At 40.0% G+C, this 26,574-nt stretch overlaps 2 protein-coding genes across 2 annotated transcripts in view; both read right to left on the bottom strand.

Annotated features, from left to right (window-relative positions):
- Window positions 1–15,162, bottom strand: part of LOC306771105 (uncharacterized protein) — a gene marked incomplete at both ends in the record, with an annotated part of 91,377 nt that extends 76,215 nt beyond the window's left edge. Inside the window, 8 exons of the mRNA XM_079260168.1 lie at window positions 1,385–1,495; window positions 2,778–2,888; window positions 2,986–3,096; window positions 3,781–3,891; window positions 4,020–4,121; window positions 9,967–10,038; window positions 11,182–11,363; window positions 15,138–15,162. Of these exons, the coding sequence (XP_079116294.1) occupies window positions 1,385–1,495; window positions 2,778–2,888; window positions 2,986–3,096; window positions 3,781–3,891; window positions 4,020–4,121; window positions 9,967–10,038; window positions 11,182–11,363; window positions 15,138–15,162 (825 nt within the window). The remainder of the gene's footprint in view (window positions 1–1,384; window positions 1,496–2,777; window positions 2,889–2,985; window positions 3,097–3,780; window positions 3,892–4,019; window positions 4,122–9,966; window positions 10,039–11,181; window positions 11,364–15,137) is intronic.
- The window catches only part of nebl (nebulette), a gene marked incomplete at both ends in the record, with an annotated part of 173,050 nt that overhangs the window by 89,061 nt on the left and 57,415 nt on the right, over window positions 1–26,574 (bottom strand). The window contains one exon of the mRNA XM_079259727.1: window positions 24,777–24,884. Within this exon, the coding sequence (XP_079115853.1) occupies window positions 24,777–24,884 (108 nt within the window). The remainder of the gene's footprint in view (window positions 1–24,776; window positions 24,885–26,574) is intronic.

The raw sequence follows: 26,574 nt of genomic DNA, 5'->3' as shown, positions 1-26,574 counted from the left end.
CATTTAAGCCTGTCTTTTAATGATGAATAAATATGAATTTCCCTCACCATTACAGGTACTTGGGTCCAGGAATGTGGGCCTCCGAATGACGTAAACATCTTACGAAAACTTGTTTTTTTTTTCATTTTGGAATATTACAGTCTCCTTTGGTTAATGTTCTGGTTGTTCTGCTATTTTCTTTTTTTTAGAAATGTGGTGGAAGTGAACGTCCATACATTAGTTTATAAACAAGAACATTTATAACTGTTAAAAGTTATTTTTTATAAAGTCACAATGATGAAGTTTGGTAGCCATGATTTTTATTGGTTTTTAAAGAGACATCTAATGACCAGGACATTTTATTTCATTTAACTGGATTGACTGAAATGAATGAACCTGGAGTGTCTCTGTGCATTGTGATGACTTGTGTTGTGATTAACTCAAATTAAACCAAATTCAACTTAAAGATTAGTGTTAACGTGATAAAAATTTTCCCAGAGATTTTCGATTTGATTCACATTTATGTAAAGCTGTGATCAATTTCCAGAACAAATACTGGATTTATTTCAAGTCAGTGTGGGGCAACACTGCAGGGGAAGCAGCTTCTTCTGAAGTTCGCACAGGAAATCCTCATCGTATCAAATAAATCCTTTCCAAGTGTTCGTTGGCTGACATAAACGGCAAACATAAAGCAAGCAGCACAAACGTGTCTCTGGTGCCAGAAACACTACAGTGTAAATCATGCAGATTAGAAACGACACTTTCATAAACATCTAGTGCCTCCTGAAAACAGTCTTTTATAAGAGTACAGTTCCAAAGATTGGGCTGTTAGTAGTGGTTAGCACTGTGGCCACACAGCAAGACAGTCGCTGGTTCGATCCTGGGCTGGGGGGAGGTTCAAGCAGTGGCCTTTCAGTGTAGATTGTGCATATACCTTCCTGTGTATGCGTGGGTTCTTTCTGGGTACTCCGGCTTCCTCCCACCGTCCAAAGACATGCATGTTAGGTTAATTAGCAAAATTGCCCCTAGGAGTGAGTGCGAGTGGTTGTTTGTCTCTTTGTGTTAGTCCTGCGATGGACTGGTGAGCTGTCCATGGTGTACCCCACCTCTCGCCCAAAGACTGCTGGGATAGGCTCCAGCTCCCTCGCGACCCTTAATCGGACTAAACGGTACGGATAATAAATGAATGAATGAGTTCCAAAGATCCATAAAATATGAAAAATATCAACTCTGCTCAGTTTTTCTCTGACTTTGGAAGAACAGGATGTTGTCACCATGCTGGTGAAGCCGTAAGACAGGACAAAAAACGGCAGCATAAAACTTCCGGTCAGTCAGAAACTGTCTACAACGTGTGTGTGTGTGTGTGTGTGTGTGTGTGTGTGTGTGTGTGTGTGAGTGTAAATACCTCACTCTGCAGCTGCGACACCTCCAACGCGTGCTGTATCTCCGGAGTGTCTGGAAGCTGGGAGTACAGAGAGATGGAGGCCTTTCTCTTCCCATCTTCTTTGTATTTTTTCTGAAACAGAATAAAATCTGATCAGGATTCTTCCTCCTCCAGACCTGCTGCCACTGATCCTCAGTCCGGTTCTGGTGCCGTGTGGTTTACTTCAGCCTTTTCCCCTTTTTCCATCCAGTGTCGTCAGGCCCAGATGGCTGCCTGTCCTTGAGCCGGGTTCTGCCGGAGGTTTCCTTCCTGTTACAAGGGAGTTTTTTCCTTCCCACTGTCGCCAGTGTGTTTGCTCAGGGGTTGGTTTCCTTATATAGGCTGTTATGAATTGGCTTTCATTATGTTTTTTTTTCTGTCTGTAAAGCGTCTTGTGATGGCATTGTCGTGATTTGACGCTCTATGAATAAAGTTGAATTGAAAATCTTCTGAGGACAAGCTGCACATCATACTGACTTCTACAAAGTTCATGCATACTGACTTCATGCAAAGTTTCGGCTTTGAGGTTTTCAGTACTGACTTTTCTCTTTTACAAATAATATTTTCTGTCTGTCAAACTTTTATTTGTAACATTTTTTAAAAGTAAAACTAAAGAAATGGGACCATGTGATGTTTCTTTGTGACAAACAATAAGAAAATTCTTCAATTTAAAAATGGTTCTTCTGTAAGTTTGAATGGAGTTAGAAATGATTAATCCATCAGTTTAAAGTGAGTTGCAAACAAAAACACATCCATCTGAAAAAAGCCAGGGACCTGGACTGGACTGGAAATGAGTGACAAGCAGTCAATGTCTAAAAAAGACTTTGAGAAAACCCTGAAAACCATCACTGAAGATCGCTTTATAAGACTACATGAAAACCTAAAACCTCATCCAGCTTCGTATGTTTTGAATGAACTTTGTGGTTTTGCTTGAAGGCCAGACTTTGAGTTATCGAATGTACAACTGCTGCATAAAAAGAGCTGGTGTTGCTGCCCAGACAGGAATACACTGATGAAACACGTTGAAATGCTGCTACTGCAACAGGGCCGGATTAAAAGTGCACAGGCCCCTGGGCCCAGAGTGTTCCAGGGGCCCCCCTTCCCCACCGCAACATTGTGAAAATTGTGAATGATACACTGTGAAACGACATTTCTAACATCTCTCAGCCAGTGGTACCAATAGCAAAACACTAGACACTGTGGTGTAACTATCTGGCTTTTATGTATATTTTGTTTAATGTCCAAACTGCTGATGTATGGCCTATGTGGGCGCCACTAGTCTCCAAATGGGCCCCAAGTGGGCGTGGGCCCATAATGCCCATTGGATAATCTGGCCTTGTGCTGCATAATCACAACGACTAAACCGTTTCAGTACCTCGCTCTGGAACTCGTGGACGCTCTTCGCCAGCTGCATCTCGCTGGTTTCAGGCAGCTGCGAGTACAAACTGCTGCTCATCTCCTTCTTGCCTTCCTCCTTGTATTTGTTCTGAGGAGCAGAAAGAAAAGTACGTGTGAACAGTGGAGCTACTGATTCATGGAAGAAGAATGGCATGAATTTCCATCCATCCCTTCACCAGTCTGACCTCGCTCAGTATCTCGGTCAGCTCCTTGACAAACTGGGTCTCTGTGGTTTCTGGTAGCAGAGAATAAAGAGACGAGGAAATCTCCATCTTTGTGTTTTCTCTGTATTTAATCTGGAAAACAAACAGAAAGCAGGTTGGATTCAGTACTGGTTAAGTAGTTTATAGGCTGGTAAATCAGGCCTCAGAGCATCGTGGGATTTAATCGTTGGGAAGATAAACTCTTTGAAGCAGGTCGTCTCATCTCCGAACTCCGAGCTTTCTGTAGCTAAAAGCTAACCGAGCTAACCCGGAGCTAACGGGAGATAACCAGCTAACGGAGGTAAGCGAGCTAAAGCTAAGTCACGTTATTAACCGGCTAAAAACCGCGGTTGTTCTACGTTCGTCTGACTTGAAGCGGGAGATCGGGTACCTGTCAATCAAAAGGACACGCCCCTAAATATGCCAAATTTCAAAATTAAATTACTTTTAAATGGGCGAGTTAGAAAAAAAATTCACTCCCCCCACAGTTGTCATGAAGGTAAACTTGACCTATTAAACCTAAAATGGATTTTTGAACCAGGCTGTAAACATGTTTATTTATGCTGTGAAGTTGGTCTTTTTAACATGGGAGTCTATGGGGATTCGCTCTGTTTTGAAGCCCCTAGTGGATGAAGGGGAACTGCAGTTTATGCATTTCCGCATAGGCTTCACTTTTAACCGCTTGGTGAAAACCAAACTAATCTCTGTTAAAGCAGTTCCACACACTTCCTGGGTCTTCTGACTCGGTTCCTCTCCATGCAGATCAGGTGGGTTTACCTCACTACGTAGCTCTGAAGCTTCCCTGGCTCGTTGTATCTCTGGAGTTTCAGGCAGGATGGAGTACAGAGAGACTGACGCCTCCTTCTTCCCCTCCTCCTTGTATTTTGACTTAAACGGTCGACAGAATAAAATGAGAGTTTGTCATTTTCAAGGTGGGTTATATTAACCCAGAATATAACATGTTAGCAAGCATCCTTACAGGTGTGGGAGTAAGAGTCATGTGTGTGAGTTCAGACCTCAGATATCACAGCGCTGATGTTCTTGGCATGGATGAGCTCAGCTCCTGGAACAAACAGACTCTGGCCCTTCATCTTCTCAAAGTCTTCCTTATACTTCACCTGCGGGGATGAGGACACATCACGTGTGTTATGAGATGAACTTGTGCTGCACTTCAGCTCCATCCCCATCAGGGCTGTTGTGTTTGATGTTAGGCAGTGTGTAACCTGCAGGTTTCCTGTCAGGCTGTGAGCTGCATAGATTAATATTATTTCTGATATCAGTGGTCTCATAGCCAGTTAAAATTCAGAATGCAAAATAAGGTTTCAGTGAGAAAATCAGCTGAACTTAAATTTGGCTTTGAACTCAGCTGTTCCATGCAGTCGTATTAAATACTTCAACTTCATGAGTTAACAGTGAGATAAGGTCCAGTCTGGATGTCTCCGACTGAATAACAACCTAAAAAAGTTCTTTCTTCTTGCAGAAATATTTATAAAAATACATTTCTGACCAAAACATATAGGATAAATGAATAAATAGTGTTTATATATTTGTCATGATGTTATGTTTCAGATGTTTTTAGTTCTGATTTCTTCTTTTATTTTGTAGTTGTTCCTGTTTTGCCTTGGTCTCTGTTCATTACTTCACCTGCGTTAATTCAGTTCATCCGTGTCAGCTGCATCTCGTATTCTTCTGTGTATTTATACCCCTCACTTGGGGTTGTACTCTGCTGGTCCACTGAGTTGAGCTTGAGTTTAGTCCCCTGCCTGGAACATACTCAGCTTCTGCCTCCATCTCTGCATTTAGGTCCACACCTCCACCTCCACCTCATCCTGACAATTTTATAGTGCGGTACTCAGTTCAGTCCTGCAAGGACCGCAGTCCAGCAGGGTTTCCATGTATCCCTGCTCCAACACAACTGATCTAAATGAATAAGTCTTTGTGCAGAACCTGATTGGCTGTCAGGTCCATTTAAGTTGATTCAGGTGTGTTGAAGCAGGAATATGTGGAAAACCTGCTGGATTGCAGCTCTCATGGGGCTGAATTGAATACCGCATAGCGCTTTAAAAAAGTGATGTTTTAACAAGGATATACGTATTTGACTTATTACATGTTAAAGAGTTTCTCTGAGCATTAATTAAATTTAAAAAAAAGTTTTTTAAATATGAAAATGTATATATTCATATAGACATATTAAGGAGGTGGGAGGGTGCATGGATTATCTAAACATTGTTTTCTGTTTAGGCCTGGCTGCTGTGCAGCTGAAGGGATTTCTGCTGGTAACTCTGGCACTTTTTGACATTTGTTACGATAAGTTACCATGACGATGAGAAAGTTTTTACACAAAACCCTGAAGCAAAGGGCAATGACAAAATAAAGTCCAAGAAAAAAAAACCATTTCTTCACGTGATTGTCACGAGGAGTGTGAGATTGACGTCAAATAAAGTGGAATGAGGTTGTTGCCGTGACAACAGGACAGAAATATGATATATTTAGGATACTTCGTCCAGTCAGTTTTCAGACAGAGACGGCAAACACGGTGGTTTTTGTTAAAGCGGGACGTGCAGCTGACACGGAGCATCTCGGCAGTACCGTTACTGAACTGTTGGCAGCTACACGTCCAACTTTCCAACAGTCTGTCAGCTTAATTTTATTCATTTATTCACTCGTGTTTTTCTTTATGGTTAATCATCAAAAACAACACATATCAGCTCATCTACCACTTTTCCCTTCTCCCCATTCAGGTAGGAAAGATTATATGGTTGCATATTTGTGTTATGAACATCCCGCCAGTACTGGGAAGTTTAAAAACCAGTGTGAAAGAGAAGGTGACAATTTGCACCTGCAATTTTGAGGTCATATATTGCAGTTGGAAGAGTGGGTTTATTGCAAGTGTTTCGGTTTTGTTTGTTCGGGATATTAATCAAAATACGGTACGGAGATACAGAGAGCTGAGGACATGGAACAGCTTTTGGTTCAGCAGTTGATCAACAAGCCAAAATGCGAACAGTTATGAGTGACTGAAAGGATGAGATGATGAAAGCAAGCAGCAGAATGAGCTTCTTTATCAGGGTTGTCTGAGCTTGGTCATGCAGGAGGAGTTAGGAGTGGAGTTGCTGTTACACGGCAGTGAAAGAATGTAACTGAGGTGGCTTAGGCCTCTGGCCATGGCACCCTTTGAACACCTTCCAGCCGAGGTATTTCAGACATTTGTGGAACAAGGCTTTAGAGCAGACCCAGAACTGACTGAAGGGATTATGCTTCTTGGCTTGGATAGTTCTCCGTGTTTCCCCAGAAGGGCTGAAAATGTGGGTGTAGAGAAGGAGGACTGGGTAATTTTGGCAGCTGGTCCCACAATCCAAGCGTCAGAAAACAGAGGGATGCAGATGGTTTTAGATTCCCTGAACTTTGCTGATTTAATCAACTAATTAGCTGATTTACAACTTCCTGCTGGGAGTGTGTGTGTTTGGGGTCCACCAGGTCTGAATGGTGACAGATTACCTGACATGAAAACACCTGAACGTAGAGGATACTGACAGGAAAGCATGTGTAGCAAAGTGAAATGATTCACAGCATATTGAGTCACTGAAACAGTGTTTCTCAAAGGTCCCTTGGAGTCTTACCCTCTCTTTGGACTACCATGTACTCAAGCTGACTTCCTCTGCTGAGGATGCAATGAACTTTTCTTTAGTAGTAATTGTTTCCATGGTAACAGCACTATCTTTTGGTTGGTCTACCTCCAGGATTCAGGATTCAGTAGAAGATTTTAAATAAGACAGGAGAATGAATTAAGATGAATTTGTTCTTTAGACTTCCTGGCACAAAAATGAGAGATATTCTGTAACAAGTCTGGAGTCTGAGACTCCTGAATGTAACGCATGATATGATTATCAGAAATGATGTTAAAAGGAAGCTTTTCTGTGAGGAGCAGCCATTCAGCAGAGCGGCAGCAGCTGGAGGCAGATGTGAAGCTGAATCTAAGGAGGCTGACTTGCCTCCGTTGTAGCTGATGAGTCATTCTGCTCCTGCAAACTGGTTGCCAGGTTTGACTCACACCAGGGAATCAATATCTCACCCTCCCACATCATCCACCGATATTCACACATATTCAACAGTTGAGCCTGAGATGTTTTCTACATAAAGCAACCGAAGAGGTCAAAGAGCAGGTTTCCTTTCAGTAAATATTCCCTCCATGCTGAAGAAAAGCCTGTCTTTGGATCTTTGAGTCGTTACCAACGGCAACGTAAACATTTATTATTTATTGCAAAGAAAGAAAAAGAGGACGGTGGATTTCTGTCTTACACATTGAAGAGTTTGTAATCAGAGATGGCTTAACCCTTTCAATAAAAAAATAATACAATGTTTTTAAATACAGTATTTTAGCTCTACAGACAAATGCAATGGTACTTTTTTGTACTCCACTCCAACTCCACTTCTAAATACTTTTTAAATGAACACAGAATTTCCCTTTGGGGATTAATAAAAGTATTTTTTTGATTCTGTTAATTAGTAATATTTAGAATTTATCATGATTTATTATTTATTTCAATGTATTCTATGAAATATTTAGAAAATAATTTTTAAACATAAATATTTTATGTAAATCTTCTATAAAATATAGCTGTATCATTTTCTTTTTCCTATTTATCACAAAGGCAAACATGTGTAATTGCATTATGTTCAGTTATATCATACATTTATTTATTCTCCAGAGAGTGGAAACGTATTGGATGGCCCACTAACATCCACTGAGGTGGTTTATTTACAAAAATACCATCCTCATTCATGAATATTTAAGAATAAAGCTTGTAAATAGGTGTCCACTATGTGGCTATTTTGCGTGAAAGGGTTAAATTTAAGCTGCAGCAAACTAAAACAGTGTTTGCAGCATTTAGTTCAGTAACATGGATGAGTTAACAGCATGATTATTGGTCCAGGAAACTGGTTCCATCAGGTGAAATCCATCCACAACGATGAGATCAATAGCTGATAATGATTTCTTACAGTCTCACTGGGGAAGGCCTCTAACAATGTCTGCACGGTGCAACTGGTGTAATTCTGTTGGAAATGCAAATTTCTGCAAGAATTATTTCTTAAAGCAATTGTTACTCCTTTGTACCTGGGAGGTTTTACCGTCTTCCAGGTAAAAAGTTGGCTAAATTAGCAAGCGAGATGGGTGACTGTAGAACACAAGCCTCAGGGATATTTATTACAACTGTGTGGCACCGAGAGCTGCGGCTTCACTTGTTGCAGATACATTTACATACAATAACACAACCATCGGAAGCCTTATTCATCACTCTGACAAACAAACAAAGCAACTTTCACAGCTCATGTTTAGGATAAAATCCTGTCTCATGTGTGTTCCAGACTGATAACCTCCTGTAATATTTCCAGTAGTAACATATCCAACCAGAAACTTCCTGCGGTGAAACGCACACATGATCTGCAACTGTGGGAAAAGTCCCGACCAACTGTCTGCATCACACTTCAGAACATCTTCAGCGCTCATGAGTAAAACAAAAAAAAAGCTCTGCTGCCTTTTTATGTGATTTCATATCTGAAGTATTATTCTGATATTGTAAGATTTTGTTAACAGATACCTGCCTGAGCAGAAGTTTGTGTTGATAAAAACCAGTAAATGTAAGCTTTAACCCCTTAACTGCCTGCTAACTATTTAGTAGAGCAGATAATTATGTATGCAAACAAACACACCTGAGTTATTTCTACCTCTTGGTTTGGGTTTGTAACACTAAAAGTTAGAAATAAACCCCTTTTAGACATGTTGGGGTGTTTGTGTGTTGTGGTTTATTACCAACCAGCCACCACGCTGTATTTTGGACTTCTATAATTTTCTCTATGTTTCACAACCGGGTGGCTTTAATTGTGACAAACTGGGGCGTGACGTAAGTCCGCATGCGTCTAATACGATCTGAATCCCCTTTCTGCACAGTGCAGTTAGCCATACCATACCATATTTATTTATAAGGCACTTTAAAAACAACATACAGCTGACCAACGTGCTGGACAGAAACAGCAAGTGAATAAAAACAGCTTAAGAAAATAAAATAACAATAAAATGGTAAAATAAGAGATACATGGAAAAAGAACAGTTAAAAATAAAATACAAGGACACAGCTGACAACTCAGTCCTGCTAAAATGCCAAAGAATAAAAATGTGTTTTTAAAAACAGCGAGGGAGTTAGCCTGTTAACCTGCAGAGGGAGGCTGGTCCAGATTTTTGGAGCTAGAACTGAAAAGGCTCTGTCTCCTCTGGATTTACAGCGTGTCTTAGGGACAGTTAAAAGCAAGTTAGCGTTGTTTCCTGCTGAAGCTGAGCTGTTAGTCATGAAAACATGTTTATTTTCACACAGAACGTACGTGAGTTGTCCGTTGTCGTTCATGTATACGTGCTATTAATGTTATGTTTTGTTTATCTTTGTTTTTCCAGTTGTTTACCTGACAACGGCTCGGTTATGTGTGGAGATGGTAACGTAGTTGGCATAGTGTTACAGTAAGCTGTTGTTTAAGTGCGACACTGTTTCACTAGTCAAGCACAACCTTTATGGTGGGAGTTATGGGGCTGACAGTAGTTAGCGTAATAAAACCGTGCAGTTATGCTATTACCATTTCAATTTTTAACCATAACATATAATATATATTGTTACTATATATTTGACTTATCTCAGCAATTAGCTGAAACCATTCATTTTTCTTTTTTTTAAATTAGTATTATGGTCCAAAAGAAAAGAAAATTGAGTCTTTTGTGTTGCTGTTTTCTTCATGTGAACATAAAAGAGACAACTTTACCCCCACTGAACATAATTATGTTCAGTCACTGGCATCAAATCAAAATCAAACTTTATTTTATATTATAGCACTTTTCAAACCATGGGCAACACAAAGTGCTTTACAAGATAAAATCACTGGAAAGATAAAATGGGATTAAAGTAAAAATAAACTCACCTCACTGACGATCAAGCTGCACCTCCTGTTGAAGGCCGGGTCTGGCAGCGGAGGTTTTACATCTGAAGAGGCCTGAAAACAAACATATCGGCTTTTACAGTTTAACCACAAAATAAGTGTTGTTTTTTTATTTTCATTTATTATCATTTCAAGGAATGATAAACATCTTAAGTTGTGTAAATTCAACAGACATGGTGACATAAATAAAAGCAAGAGTTTATGTCTTTAAAAAAAACTCCTCATGAGAAAAACATAAATAAGTGAACAATATCAGGAAACTGTGTTGCTTTTAATGAGTTAACAGAGAAAAATTCTCTCATTCATACATAAATCCCTCACATCTCTCAGCAGGCCACATTCAGTCCCAAAAACCCCACAATCAAAGGCTAATAATGGAGCATTTTCATTTGTAGTCCCACTAATCCTCTCTAAGTCCTTATAAAAACCAGCAGTGCCAGGCGGCGCTCCACGCCAAGGTCAACACAACGAAGCACAGCGAGCGCTACCAGGAAATCTGACTCTCACATTTCATCAAAGAAACCTCAAAATCCTCAAAAATACGTTTGAGAAGATTTAGACGGTGTTCAACGGGGAAATCATCCAGGAGAACGTATGAAAGCCCCCCCGACGGGCTCCGTTTCTTACGTCAAATACAGATCAGCGGGTCACATTAACAAAACATTTCCAGGCAGCTTGAAAGATCTCATTCTTTGTGAGCGGCCTTCACCGATACGAAACAATGTTTAACTGGAAACTGAAGGAGGTTTTCTTCTTTGATTTGTCAAAACTTTATTATCTCTGGAGTTTCCAGAAAGTTTGACCGAAGCAGAAAATCTGGCAGAATCTAGAAGATAAGAGTCATTACGTGGCTTTTTTTATCCTCATGTGCACAAATGAGTTAATTCCACATTTAACATGCTTAATTAAAATCTTCAGGTGTGCGTTGTCTGAGTTGATCGCCTCGCTTCATGACATGCTCACTGGTTTGGTTTCTGACGCTTCAAAGCATCCGGTTATCTGTTAATTAACTCGGTTGTGTTGAATAGAAAACCTGCAGGAGACAAACTTTAACTTTCCTACCTCCGACTCCCACGCCTCCAGCAGCTTCTTTGGTTTCTGGCCCTCGTCCACATCCCTCTCTTCATTTCTTCCCTCCAACTCTCCTTCATCACCTTCCATCTCTTTCCTCTCCTCTTCATCATTTTCATCCTCCACCTCCTCCTCCATGTCCATCGCTTCTGAAGTTGGGTAAACAGCTGTGGTCACGGTTGTTCCAGATGTTTCCGTCGTCTCCCGGAAGGTCTCCTCTTTCTTCCCTTCTGCCATCACAACTTCTTCCATCCCTCCATCCAGCGGTGAAGCAGCAGAGCTCTCCTCGTGCTCCATGTTGAACACACCTGCAGGAAAAGGACACATTGTTTAGCTCCCATTTATTTATAAACCAATCTGAAAAGATCTGAGGAAATATAGGAACTTGGTGGAATGAATGAAGGACAAAGGTTACAAGCTGCAGCGCTGGTAGTGAGAAGAACCGCAACTATTTCAGCTTTTATTAAAGGTGAAGACCAGTTTTCTGGTACCCTAATGGGTGTAAGTACTCTCATTCAATCTTCTGTCACGGAAATACGAAATAATCCCGACTATTCAGCACTGAGGAATGTGATGGAAACACTTCATGCCTGAAAAAGTTACACTGGTAAGACTGGAAAAGCTTCTCCACTGACTGAAGGAAACTTTAAAGAGTGTGGCTCAGAAATGTCTGAGAAGCCAGCTTGGTTCTGCAGCTGGTTAAGCACCAGCTGCAGAACCAGCAACTTAAGAATCCTACAGATGCCCACAGATATTTATCATGTTTCTTAAAATATCAGCACAGAAATTATTTTCCCAAAACCTAACCGAGTAGTTTGGTGTCTGCATCTTAAAGTAACACTACACACTCAAAAATAGAGGTACCAGCTTGTACCTAAAAAGGTACAAATGCTTGTCGCTGGGGGTGTACTCTTTTGAGAGACATTTCTGTACCCTTCAGTTCTGGTCTATTTTTGTACCTTATCAAGTTCAACCTCACCTTTTCATGTTATGTTTTTTATGTTTTTCACAGCATTCAGCCTGGACCATTCCACTTAGCAATATTATCTTATCTTTAATCTAGAAATAATCTTCAAAAACTCAAAATACTGACCAGACATACACTTAGTTTGCAGCATCTGACCTTCATTGTCTGGTGTAGTAAATGACTGTTAAGTATTACTACTGTCATCACTCAACTCTGCTCTAGTTTGTAACATTACAGCCATTAACATTACATTTTTCAATGCTGCAGGTACCCTTATGGTCGAAATGGTACAAATTTGTACTTTATGTCACTTTGAACCCTTTTTCGTACTCTGAAGGTGTGCTTCTGGTCTCTTAAAGACCAGTATTGTACTTTTGAGAGAACATTTCTTTAAAATGTACCTATAGGTACAGAAATGTCCTTATCTTGTACCTCTATTTTTGAGAGTGTACAATGATTAAACTTAAAACTCTTGTGTTTCTGACTCATTTTGAAGGCACAGTGACATTTATTATGTACATTCCTGGAACTATGGTTGTCCTGCAGCATCTTGAGGCTGAGAAACCACATTTCACATCTTTTTTTCCCAACGTGGAGCACTATGTTACAATTGAGTTTTGCTGTAGTGGCACGTAGTGAGCATTTGCTGTTTGTTTTGGACGTTCGCCATGGGTTATCTAGAAAAGAAATGCCAGACTATGTTATCAAAGTAAGAGACCTTAAAGAGAGGAAGTGACAGAACAAGAATGTGGCTGACTTTTACTGGCTGGAGATGTCTCAGAGAAGAGACAGGATGCAATACAGATGCTAAATTAGCCATCATAAGGGTGCGAAAATCTGCCAGTGTTCAGTCGTGTCATTTTAACAAAGACAGTGAAGGTAAAAACAAAAATATTAAACGTAATTAAAAAGTACCACAATTCTTAAATCAATTAAAGATGAAATAAGAAACCTTTATAAAAGTACAGGCTGAGCATCAGGATCAAAAAGCAAAATTTTAAGTAAATTTAATTTGCCTCTAACTTGCCTCATTAGCAAATCTCTGTCTTTATGTCTCACATTAATAAGAAAATAAGGTGATTAAAGGTATTTGCACTAAAAGTAGCACAATTTAACTTTCAGACCTCAAAGCTCTGCACTGCTGACTCCTCTGACAGACAAAATTGTATTTGTCATGTACATATCTGGAGCCGTCACTGTCCAGCTGCATAACGAAGCTGAGAAACTTTACCATGCAGATTTTTTCTCCTGGGGTCATGCTGCAGCTGAGTTTTCCTTTATGAACCATGTCACATGCTAGCGAGCAGATATAAACACACAGAATGCACACCGAGGTTGATAAAGCAAGGAAATGTAAGACGACATTGTCAGAGAAACAGATTAAAAGAAAGAGAGGAAAAGACAGTGATGGATAAGAGAAGAGTCAACTTCAGACTGACTTTTACTGGTTGGAAAGAGCTCACAGTAAAGATAGGAAGCAAGACGAGAAATGAGAAAATCTACAAATGTTTCATTGTGCCTATTTTAAAGATTTTTAATATTTAAAAAAAAAATAACTAAAAAAATAACTACAATCATAATTAGATAGTTTTTTGAACATGTAGGTTCATATTTGATATTTGATGTGTTATTAAATTACAAGTTTAATTAATGACAAAGACCCTTCTTAAATGTTTGCCTACCAGAAAAAAAAGTGCTTTTTGTCATTTTTCATTAATTAAACTTGTAATTTAATAACGCATCAAATATGGACAGACTGGAACCTACATGTTCAAAAAACTATCTAATTGTGATTGCAGTTATTTTATTAGTTAGTTTTTTTTGTTTTTTTTTTAAATATTGAAAATCTTACATACTCCACCTTTTAAGGAACAGAATAAATTAAATATGAAAAATGCCAAATCTGTTTAAAATACTAAGTTCTTGCTGTGTTTGTGCACCGTTACTGCCTTTTACTTCTCCTAAAGGGGAATTTTCTTTGGTGAAGTGGTCTCATATCGGTGAGGTCAATTTAAATATGAATCAAGGAGCGTCCATGTTTCACACGCTGGGCTACAGTCAGTCTGCCGTTCCTTGTACTGCCCTTCCACATAAACAACACTGAGTTAAGAGGCACTATAAATCTAACTGTATTAATACGATTATATTGTGCTTGGCAATGTTATGGTTGAGTCTATTACTGTCTGAGGAACAAAACAAGGGGAGGAAATTCAGATCCATCATTTAATTAGCAGAGGAAAACTATGGTAGGGGCTGCACGGTGGCGTAGTGGTTAGCACTGTGGCCTTACAGTAAGAAGGTTGCTGGTTTGATCCTCAGATGGGGTGAGGTTTGGACAGTGGTCTTTCTAAGTGGAGTTTGCATGTTCTCCCCATGTATGCATGGGTTCTCCCTGGTTACTCCAGCTCCCTCCCACCATCCAAAGACATGCATGTTAGGTTGATTGGTTACTTTAAGTATGAGTGGGTGTGTGGCACTGCAATGGACTGGCAAGCTGTCCAGGGTCTACCCCGCCTTTCTCCCAAAGACTGCTGGGATAGGCTCCAGCTTCTCTGTGACTCTTAATCAGACTAAGTGGTTAGGATAATGGATAAATGAAAATATGGTTCATCACACATCATACTTCTGTCCTTACAGTTCAATCCCACATGTGCCCTAGATGTCAAGTCAAAGAAGCAAAGATCAACACAGAAGCAACATTAAAGGAAGAAGAAACATTACTTTTAGCTTCATTGCCATCGATGATGAAAGGAAGGACAGAGGAAAAGATAAATTAACTTAATTCCATTGGTTTCAATCTATAACGCAGCAATAAGTTTAGGTTTCCTCTCATGACATCAATCTGTAGTTCAGTAAATCAGAAAACCACTAAAACCATTGTGGCTTTCTGCCTAAAATCTTGTCAGCCTGGAGTCAGGAAACGAGTTGATACCCCAATGGACTGACCCTGCAGTCGTCTTTCCCAAAGTCACCCAGCAACCTTCCTCACATCAAGGTCACATCTTCAGCTCTGTCGGCCACCATGTTGGATTGCTTCTCAGATTTTTCAGGCACAGCTTGTACTTTTCCTGGCAAAGTTGTCTTTAATTGACCAATTCTGAAATTCTGAACTCACCTTCGACCTGTGATTGTCTTTCCATGTTTTCGTTTCTCCTTTAGCTTCTCCTGTTGGGTCTTTCTCCCTGTATATAGATCCTCCCTCGCCTTAACACTTATCGGTGTTTTCACCTCCTCGTATTAGGCGACCCTTCACTTGCCTGTATATTTTCTCACACTGCGCTTCGGGTTTCTCAGGATTTCTTCGATTCGCCGTTCTGCGTCTGGACAACTTGAACTCTTTCAGCCTCTGAGCTTCTTTTTGACTTTTATCTTCGACTTGACTGCTCTGCTTTGAGTGTGACTGTCTGCTGTGATGACTGAACGTCAGTTCATTGGGCACCTCTTATCACTTTTAACTTCTACATTTAGCCCTCTACTCAGGACCTTATCGCCAACGTACCCTGCGTCTACCTCACAGTTCCAGTTACGGGTACATGCATGTGTTTGCGTGTGCTTTGTGAAGCTGTGTGTTTGATAAAGTGTGTGTTGTCTGAGGGTTGAATGCAGATTCACACAGTGTTGTATGTCGGAAGGAATGTCATGTGTTGCTATTGCTGGAGAACCTGCAGTAACGGATTTAAACTCTAGGGGGCAGAAAAATGCTGAACTACCTGAGAAGAAATGAAATATTGAAGAACAAGAGATGGATGTCAGAAGAACAGATTTTCCTCCTGATCTCTCAGTTAGAAACACAACAGTGATTCTTTCCTTTCAAGGTTTTAAGTTTGTGAAATAAAAATAATAATGATACAAGAGGGAGGTTTGAATGGTGGTCTTTCTGTGTGGAGTTTGCACGTTCCTGTGTATGTGTGGGTTCTCTCCAGTTCTCTTTCTCTCACCATCCAAACACATACATGTTAGGTTAATCCAGTGGTTCCCAAACTTTTTCTGCAGGGCCCCCTTTTCATCAACGACAATAATGTCAAGTCCCCCCACCCGTCACATGGACCACCTCTTTAGTTTTAGTGGCTGTATTGTAGGTATCTATAATTAAAACTGTGTCAGTACTATTATCCATTCTTCTATGTAAGTATAAAGCATTTTAAACCAGGAATCTCTGCAAACGACTTTAGGTGAGTGAAGTTTACTATGAGACAATGCTGCATACTTCATTATATTAGATGATAATATTTTGGCACATGCAAAAGACTGTGGTCTCATTATTACCCACCATTGATTTTTATTATTACTGGTCAAGCAGGGACAGATATGTTCCATCTTAATTTGTTCTCTTTCTTTACTACTTGAAGTCTCACTTGTTGATTTATCTTCATTTCCTATGAGTACTTTTACAAATTCATGCAGTGTAAAAACTCCCAAGTTTTATTTAGCCTTGCCGCGCCCCCCAGTTTGGGAACCACTGGGTTAATCGGTCACTCTAAGTTGTCCCTATGAGTGTGTGGGTGTGAATGGTTGTTTGTCTCTCTGTGTTGGCTAGGCCTGTGGCAATAAGCAATAAGTCAATTAATCGCACAAGAAGAAAAAATGTGCGCAATAAGTTTGACGGAAGCAATAATTTTCATTTGTCTTTCTTTTCTCTCTCGAGTGTAACATTTGTTTTCCGACTACATTAACTAAACACAGCAATTCAACAAGCTCCCATCTGCACCTAAAACACAATCATCAACTGCAGTTTTCCCAGCTGGGAAAAAAAAAGACCTGAACAAACAGGCTAGCTCTGTCTTCCCGACAGTCCACGATCACTGCGGTGTTAAACCAACAGATTAACTACCAACAGGACGGTGCAACATGGTGTGCACTCAGACAGCGTGGTTGGTAGTTAAGCAGCTAGTAGGAATTGCCTGGTTGAACATACGTGTTACAAACGGCAATTTCACAACTTTACAATGACATGAAAATGACATACTGAAGGCGATCAAAGACATTTAATTTTACCATTCCACCTCTGGTCAAGTCCAAACATGTCCCCTTATTTGAGCTTTACCATAGACGATATAAGTGTATTACATGGTGTTTAGAGGCTATATGTTCCAGATAACCCCGTTGCCAAAACCCCAGGAGAAACCCTGATCTGTTTTAGCAGACTGGGGACTGGATGAGTCTGCACATCCAGCTAAATATTCTGTAGAGATTAGAGTATGTTGATCTTTGCACAATTATGGCATTTTTATGATTTTAGTAGAAAATTGTCTCAAAATGACAATAATAATCACTTCGCGGGATATTATTGTTTATCGCAATAATTCCTGAGACAATTAATCGCATGGCAAAATTTGTTACCGTGACAGGCCTAGCGTTGGTCTGGTGATGGACTGATGACCTGTCCAAGGTGTACCCTGTCTCCCACCCAGTGATTTCGGGGATAAGCTCCAGCTTCCTGTGAATGATGTCCCCTGAATTGGACTAAGCGGTTAGGAAAATTATTTGATAAATGAATAATGAAAAACTTCCTGAAAATCTAGAAATGCTGAGATTGAACTGCGATTGACTGCGCTTCTCATGACCAGCAGTGGCGAGGACTGGAGTTGGTGACTGCAATGACAAAAACTTAGAAAAAGACAAGTGCTTTACTGAGTTTCCTGTAGAAACACACCTGACACACATCACACTTAGTCAGCAGACTTGTTTTGAGCTTAACATCAGACTGCACAAGACTGCTAATTAGCCATTGATTTGATTCAAGTATGTTGCAGCAGGGAAACTCCCAATACTTACATGACTGTGGGTCTCAAGAACCAGAGTACAGTGGACTGTCATTGGGACGTTACCCTCAGCAATGTTGTTTGTACCTTATGAAGACCAGAAAGTAACTGAACTTTTCTTCACATAGCAGGATTTTAAAACAAAGTCAAGATCTTTATTGAATGTTTTGTGTAACAATGCGAATAGTAACAAAAATTATGCACTTTTTTAAAATTTGCATACATCACTCATACATGCTCGAAACTACCTCAGATAGTCAGAAGAGTTTATTTGCATTGTATTTTTCAGGCAGATTATAGTGAAATGGATTACATGGAAGCAGATTTTATGAGGCTTAAGAAAAGAGAATGATTAAAGTTTGCTAAAGGGTTTTTCTAACCTGCAAAACAAGCCGACCAAAACATCTATTATTAGAATATTGTTGGCTAAACTAGCCCACTTCAAATGGAACATTGAAACACGCCACAAATCTCTGGCATTGTTCTAACTTTCCTCGTATAGACTACTCTCTCAATTTCAATAGACATCCAAGCTTTGCGACCTTCTTGGGTAGTTACATACATTAAAGCATAAATGATAAAAAAATAAAATAAAAAAAAAATAAAAAAAAACTGTTCATGAATTGGAAATGAAAAGCACTGACCTACACTACTAAAAGTACCTGTGAAAAGGGGAGTTTTAAATTGAGGTTTAATTAAGTTGTAATTAGCAAATTATGCCACTAGATGTCAGTAAATCTTTCAAGCTAAAGCTGTGACATGTTTTAAGCTGGTTGATTTATTTTGAAATTCTTTCACATTTTAACACTACTTTCAGTCTCCTAGCAAAAAGCTTCTGTCTGATACCAAACTGAATAATCTGCTAATGAGTCCATGTTTCTAATTTATTGACTTAGTTTAGACTCCTCAACCTTTCGATGAGTCGCCCTCTTAACAAGGAGCGTACACCAAAACAGAAAGGCTTTTACTTGTTTGCTTCCAGTTGAAATAAACAATATGAGAGATAATATGAAATGACAACAAATACAAAATAATGTGCAAAAACAGCAAAAAAAAAAGCTGTTGTTTCTTTGTCCAAGTCATGCTTACCACAATAAACAGTTGCCAGAATGAGTCTAAAAGTCAGCAGGTCATCTGGCAGTGGGATCTGGGTGTCAGATGGCTGTTGAGGTAAACAGGACATCGACCTGATAAAGAGCGACCAGAGCAGATCCGAGTGTGTTTCAGTCAAACCGCCATCTGCTGCCAACAAATCACTGCTTGTAACAACAACAAAGGATTCACTTATCACCAGTAACTCTGCTCTATCTACATAATGTAGCATGCAGACCCCAGTTCGTTAGAAAGTGATCAACCTCAATGATCAAACCAAATGAAAAGTGTATTTATAAACATTTTAGGCAGTAGCTGAATGATGCTGAATAGCTCAGCATCAGCAACCGTGTGATTTAACTATAAAGCAGTTTATTAAATAGTGAAAACTTGGAATTCAGGCTTATCAGACTTCACTAACAAACCCATCTAGTTTGCATTGGCTGCACCAAGTGATGCCGGAAATTTTGGAGTCCTATTAATTAAAAAACAGTTTTTTAGAGGTCATGGAGAAATGGCAAAATTTAAAACATAAAGTTTAAAACAATCATTTGATCAGCAACAATAACAGAAAGGCATAATATGGAAAATATAAGGCATTAACTGTATTTTTAGGCATTTTTCTTCACAAAACATCTTAAAAATTGTGGAAATTTATTACTAATAAACTAGGCTCACAATGACACAGCCTGGTCAGAAATAATGACTCCAAATTTACTTCTTAAAAAAAAAAAAAGTTGTGCTTAACATAAAATAAAAACAAAACATGACAAGCTTCACAAGTAAACAGTTTTATTATGGGACATTTATTTAACATGCTGTGGTTTTAGCCAACAGACTGTAAAAACTAGCAACATTAACAATCAGATATTTCTGTGCCTCATATAATATAAACATAATATCTTCATGTAAACAAGCCAGTAATGGTGCACATCTATTTCCCCCCCACAGCAGTATATGTTAGTAACCATGACAACTGTCACATAACTGGGGGAGGATGGCAAGCATATCCTGTTGATGCTTCTGTTAAAGACCAGTGAGCTCTCTTCGCTGCAGAAAAACATCTTGGAGGCATTTTTTCCTTCATCATCAGTCCGACTTTCTTCACCTTTCACAAACTCTTTCTGCCGCTAAACATTAAATAAAGATCCAACTTCATTTATCTAGAGAAGACACAGTTATTCAGGTTCCTGTGAACAACAGCAGAGTCCTGCCAGTGGAGTCCTGGCTGCCCCTCTGCAGAATCCCAGTAACCACTCTCCCTAAAGGCCTTGCTAAAAAATAATAAAACTAAAAATACGTAACGAAACAGATTCCTTTTGGAGCCAAATTGAGACATTCTGTTTTTGTAGGTGACTGAAAATACAAAAAAGACTTGCTGACCAGAAGCCTCTCTCTCTCTCTCTCTCGCTCTCTTTCCCTTCAGATCTTGTTAATGAATTCAGAAACACAAAGCTTTTCCTGGGAGAAATCCCTGTGATCTCACGCTGACGTTCCCTGCCAGGCACAGCAGCAGCATCAGAGTTCCTCTCAGACTTCACCAAAGTCCTGAAGCTGAGTTCTTCCAGAACCATGAAACTTTCATGAATTAGTCATATTTATCTGCTCGAGTTGGTAACCTACATATGGTATAAACCCTTCTTGTAAACTTTTTCTTTCAGTAATTATTCAAAGTTCATGGCCTTCATTAAACCAATGCAGATAAACTGATAAGTGGACCTTTGCTTTCTGGCACAGCCATAAACCATTTCCAATCATTTCTCCAGAGATTGTCTTCCATTTCAGCTTAAACTAGCATGAAATGTGGGAAAAAACTCAGCTTGGAAAGCTAAATATTACCAGCAGTGTTACTGCAGCCATGCAACTCCAACTGGACAAAATACCAAGAAAACATCAGACCTTTAGTTTAACTACATAACCAGTAAGAACACGGGGACTAAAAGAGACACTACATGGTCCCAGCTGGGAATAAGAACCTTTCTGCCACTGGTTAACCCTTTAAAGCCAGTTAACCCATTATATAATGGTCAGAAAAGTCTCATTTTACATACAAACCCCCTTTAAAAAGACAAAAAAAACTTTTTGGGTGTGGTGCATGAGGGGGAGTGTGTTTGGCATTTATTACAATGTGATTTATCCTATTTATCATAGAGAATTCTTCTGCTTTTTGGTGTCTATTAGGGGGTGGAAGACCAGTATCTTTGGCTTTACAGGGTTATGAGGTGTCAGTGGATGCAGACGGAGGCCAAGAAGGAAAATCTCCAACCTGGAGGGGAAACTATTTAAGAAACTGTCTTATAAACAAACTGAAACTACAACTAAAAAAATGGTTGTTTCAATGTTTTAAACTCCTGCGATGCCTCAGTGAACCACTGACAGAGGAAGAGGAGACTCTTCCTCTGTCAGCCCGGCTGAATCATTCATCTACCCTGAGAGAAAAACACAAATCCAACAGCTGACTGTAAGCAGAACATCAGAAACAATCCTTCTGTATGTTCACTCATCAGAAAAGATTTTTCCTTCCCCGTCTTTAACATCCCTCCCATTTTCCTCCTACAGTACCACCTTCCTCCTCCTCCTCCTCCTCCTCCTTCTCCACCAGGTCAACCTTGAAAAGAGCTAAGCAATAAAGTAAAAGTGTGTGGGCTGCAGAATGTCACACTGTTTAAGCAAGAGGCAACGTATGTGTGTGTCTTAATCACAGCAGAGTAAATGAGGAGCGAGAGAGAATCTGTGGTGTGTTAATGCAGCGGAATGACGCGATCACCCGCTCCGTAAAACAGGAGGGATGAGAGGAGGAGATGGACAAAACGGGGAGAGAAAAGGAGGCGCAGAACCATGGAAGGAAACAGGAAAAACACCATCATCACATGTTCATAATGAGACTAATTCAATCTAAATAGATGATGTGAGATTTATAAGGGATGTGATGCTCAGGAGGAAATTCTCTAAATAATAAATAATGATGAAAACACAACTTGTGATGTCAGACTTCATTAGAAAAACCTGTTCATTTGCTGTTGTCACCAATATCACATGGCAGCAACTGTTTATCATGCAGACATGATGAAGACAGCTGGCCGTAGCTCAAACTGAGCATCAGAATGAGGAAGAAAGAGGATTTAAGTGATTTTCAACGTAGCATGTTGTTGTTTCAGAAACTGATGATCTACTGGGATTTTCACACACAACCATCTCCAGGGTTTACAAAGAAAATATCCAGCGAGCAGCAGTTTGTCTGGACCAGAATGTCTGGTTGATGTCAGAGGAGACTGGTTGGAGATGGTAGGAAGGCAACAGGAAGTCCAGTCAGCACTGGTTCCAACCAGAACATCATCTCTGAACACACAACACGTCCAGCCTGGAAGCAGATGGTCTCCAGCAGCAGAAGACCACAGCGGGTTCCCTCCTGTCAGTAAGAACAGGAAACTGAGGCAACAATTCACACAGACTCACCAGAACTGGACAATAGAAGCATCTTCTGATGGAAACTTCCAGCAGGATGATGCACCATGTCACACAGCTCACATCATCTCCAGCCACCTTGGTTTAAACTTCTGGTTTGTCATGATCTGTAAGTTTTGGTTCTTGTTTTTGGTTTAATTCTTGTTAGAATTCTATTTCTATCTTGTTTTATTTCCTCGGTCTGCTTCCTCAGTCGGGTTTCTGTTGGCTTTCCTGACTTCAGGTTGTGGTTTCCAGTTTTCATCATAAGTACTTTGTTCTTTTCCTCTTGGAGCTCTTTCTTGGTTATATGTGAGGATTTCATGTCTTGATATAGATAACGTTTTAGTTATTCCTGCTTCCAGTTGCACTTATTAGATTTTGCCACCTTATCTCTCCAGTTCAACTTATTTCCTGTTAATTTCACACCAGCTCCTCAGTCTAGGCTCCTTATTAGTCATCTTTTCCTTCGTTATAAACACTCCTTGTTTCTTATGGCTCATTTCCAGATCCTTGACTCTCCTGTCCCAGTCTGTCTTTGTTTCAGCCCATCTTGGTCGGTTTGTCTGTGGTTGGTTATGTATTTCCTTATTTAAATTTGCGTCAGGATCCTGTTAAACCTGCCGTTGTAGGGACAGTTTTGGATCGAATTTGGCTTTCTACCAGCTGAAGGTTTATGATACAGTCTTTTCAGAACAACCTGAGAGCAAGTCTGCAGACTGAAGGATTCTGGGAATTGTTTTTTACGTAAACAAACGGATAAAAAACGAACACAGTCTGTTGCCGAAAGGAACCTTGAGCGAGGAAGTCCTTACTTCAATATTCAACAGGCTGAAGCACCAGCGATGTTGCCCTCATGAGCACAAAGCACAGCCAGTAAACATGTTCACTGGTGACAATCTACACCTTTAGGTCCATGGTTTTACAGTGTGCACTTTTCACACAGAAGGTACGTTCCACCCCACGGCAAACATACAGGAACCTCCCACTGGATAAGCACTGCAGGGAAACACGTTTCAGCTGGATGTAACAACATAACTGATTCAGTGAGCGGCTACTCGTCATCAAGCAACTATATCCGACAGTATATCCTGCAGATGTGGAAAATATGTAAATCTGTTTCAGAAAGGTCAAATTACTGGCCGGCATCGAGCACATAAAACATCTCAGGAGATTACTAAACTACAAAAAGCGGTTTGTGAACTGTCCCACATGTTATTAAAACCTGGAAGGATGGCGGTAACAGCAGAACAGCAGAAAGTTTAACAGTGAAAGTGGAAGAAGAGAAAAGATATGACGACCAAACAGCTGTAGCTTTTATAAAAGCACCGATCGGTGAAAATGACTGGAAACAGAAAAGGTTAACCCATAAAGACCCAACACATTTAGAAAATGATCAGATAATCCCAATTCTTGTATATGAGGTCTTTATTTGTCTCCTTAACAAATTGTAAAATAAAAAAAGTAGCAACATTTTTAGGGATATTTACCATTAATTACCATACGATGGTTCAACATTTTTGTAGTTTAATCTTCTGCTTCCTGGTTTCCATTAAGGGACAGAAGACAAAAATCTGATTGTTTTCCACAGGATTTTGAGCAAAGTTTGGACCATAAAGTGATGTCTCAGAAACTGTATGCATCCTATGTGTCACGCTGTGCTCATGGAGATTAAACATAAGTCATGTGATCTTATGAGTCCAGACTGAAAGAATATATTCACATGTATGCACATAGATACACACCAGTGAAACCAGTGAAACTATTTAAATGGAGACAGGAAACAGCAAAAGAAGAACGACGGTGACTCATAATGGTCTACTTTACCGTGGCATCATCTGCTGAGCCTCACTGGGTCGCAGGGACACACGAGCAGAGATCTGTTTGCATGCACACACACACTCATACACACACACACACACACACACACACATTCATACAACAAATAGACAAATCTGCAAATCATTAAGTTGCATTTAAAGGACATGCATCTCAGTTTTTTGTTCAATATTTGAGCAGCTGTAACTTTATCACAACAGATCTATCCGCTCTACGTCTAGGGGAGAAAATCCAACGTGTCCGAGATTCACAGCAGACTAGAAAAACTTCAACTTTTAAAAGAGTTTCCTGTAAATTCTGTCTGCAGCTCCTTTCGGATCTTTTCATCAGTCTCACGGGAACTAAACATGGCTGTTTCATCAATAAACCGCCGTGGTTTTTACTGAACAGATAAAAACTGGAGGTGACTTACGCGGACAGATGAGACAAGGCTCCTCTTCAAACAGCTGATGTCGTCCATTGTGGCTTGATGGTGTGAATATTTTGCATTTGCATAACAAAGGCACAGTGTGCTCACTGACCAAAATGCACCCTCACATTATGCACAACACACACAACACACACACACACACACACACCTGCACAGTGTATAAACAGCAAGATAAGCAGAAACATACGATGCTGATCTGTTCCTGAGTCTTTCTGAGTCTTTGCATCTCTGGGGTGTCGGACACGATGCTGAATCCTCTGCCTTTACTCTCCTCAAAATCCTTCTTATACTTCACCTGCAGGAGAGGAACAGAAATAGTTTGGATTAAAGGCACATTCAGCGTTAAGGTGATGGACTCCAGCGTCTAGACAGACATAACTGTTGTCTTTTGGACGTGTTTTTGTCCCTGGAGGAGGCGTTTTATAACAACATCCTGGAAAGATTCAGGCAAGTGAAAAAAAATGGTTTCTCCTCCAAAAGGAGGAGCAGATAGACCTGAATCCAATGCTGCCGTGACGCAAAAAGAGGTTAGGAGCCGTTCATGAACTAATTAACAAGATAATTCAGCTCACAAGCTCAGGAGAGCAATAGAGCCATGATTATGTTTAATGATATCTGAAGGTGGATTTTGCCTTTGAATGTGGCTCACAGTAGAAATAATTATACCTCTCTGCATTCAGACAGGCCACAGCTACAATCAGCTTCTCACAGTGTGGAAAGAACGTTAAAAAAGCTGGAGCTGTGCCTTGCACAGTGTGGACAATAATATGAAGAATAAGAAAAAACACATATATAAACATCAGATGAAGTTATTTTTAGACACATTATTGCTACTCAACATAAAGTTAATCTGACTGAGTAATAACTGTTAATTGTAACTGAGGCGTAACTAATACTGAATAAAGTCACATGACAGAGAAAGTGAAGAACTCAGTTCATCTTTACCGCTTCCTGAGCAATAAGGAGCCTATAGCTGCCAGGTGCTAAAAATCCAATAACCCTTAATTAACTGATAATCGTCAGTGTGAACAGCTCGGTAAAAGCATAAGTTTTAATTGTGTGCTGGTCTGCAGAATTCAGATGGAGAGGAGTTCAGAGGAGGAAAGACATCAGCAGTCATCTTGGAGTAACAACTTTAGTGGCCCATAAATCAGGGATCAGGTTAAAAGTTAAACTAAGTATTTAAAGTCCATCTTTCTAAAGTGAGAAATAGTCGATACAAATGAAAAGAATTAAAGACATCTCCAGAGTGGAACCTCACTGTAGGTTTAATCCCTGCAATGCTCTGAGGAACTACAAAAAACCCAGGGAGACAACCAAACCCAGCATATCAACACAAGCACCTCTTACCATCTGCTGGGCACGGTGGTGGAGGCATGATGAAAAGGGCTTGTTCTGCAGCTACAGACACGTTGCAATCTCTGCACACCAACGTCTTCTAGAGCCAAATGTGAGTCCAGCTTTCTGGCAGCTAAAAACTTGATCATACAACAGGATGATGGACCCAAACATGTAGTCTCATAAAAGACTGCATCAGTATTTCTACTCTCTTTCACTTATAAAATAAAAAAAAAGAAACTTGTGGAATATGCTTAGTGGTGGATTTAAGACATGCAGGCTCGTTTTGTTGAAGAAAAAAAGCATATCAGCAGCTGTATTATTCAGAAGCTGGTATTTTATGTAGATCTCCATATAATTGCTGTAACCAGCCAACTATGACAGTAAGAAAGCAACAGGCGGTCATTTCACTCTCTGCTGCCGCCTGCACTTTAGCTTGACCTTCAGAGAAAACACTGCAGCTCGTCTGGACATAATGCCATCCCGCTGGTGTCCATCCGTCATCAGTAACAGCCCATTAGACCCCAGAACAGGGTTATATAAGGCTGTAAACTGCAGAGATATGACTCACACACTTAGGGTGTGTCTGTCCTGCTATTCAGCTCTCACAGTGATTGTCCCTGTTCTCAGTACAAAGCAGAATAAAT

The sequence above is a fragment of the Telmatherina bonti genome (genome assembly GCF_933228915.1).
Source record: "Telmatherina bonti genome assembly, chromosome: 20".
NCBI classification, from domain to species: domain Eukaryota; kingdom Metazoa; phylum Chordata; class Actinopteri; order Atheriniformes; family Telmatherinidae; genus Telmatherina; species Telmatherina bonti.
This window is presented reverse-complemented; position numbering and strand designations above follow the sequence as displayed.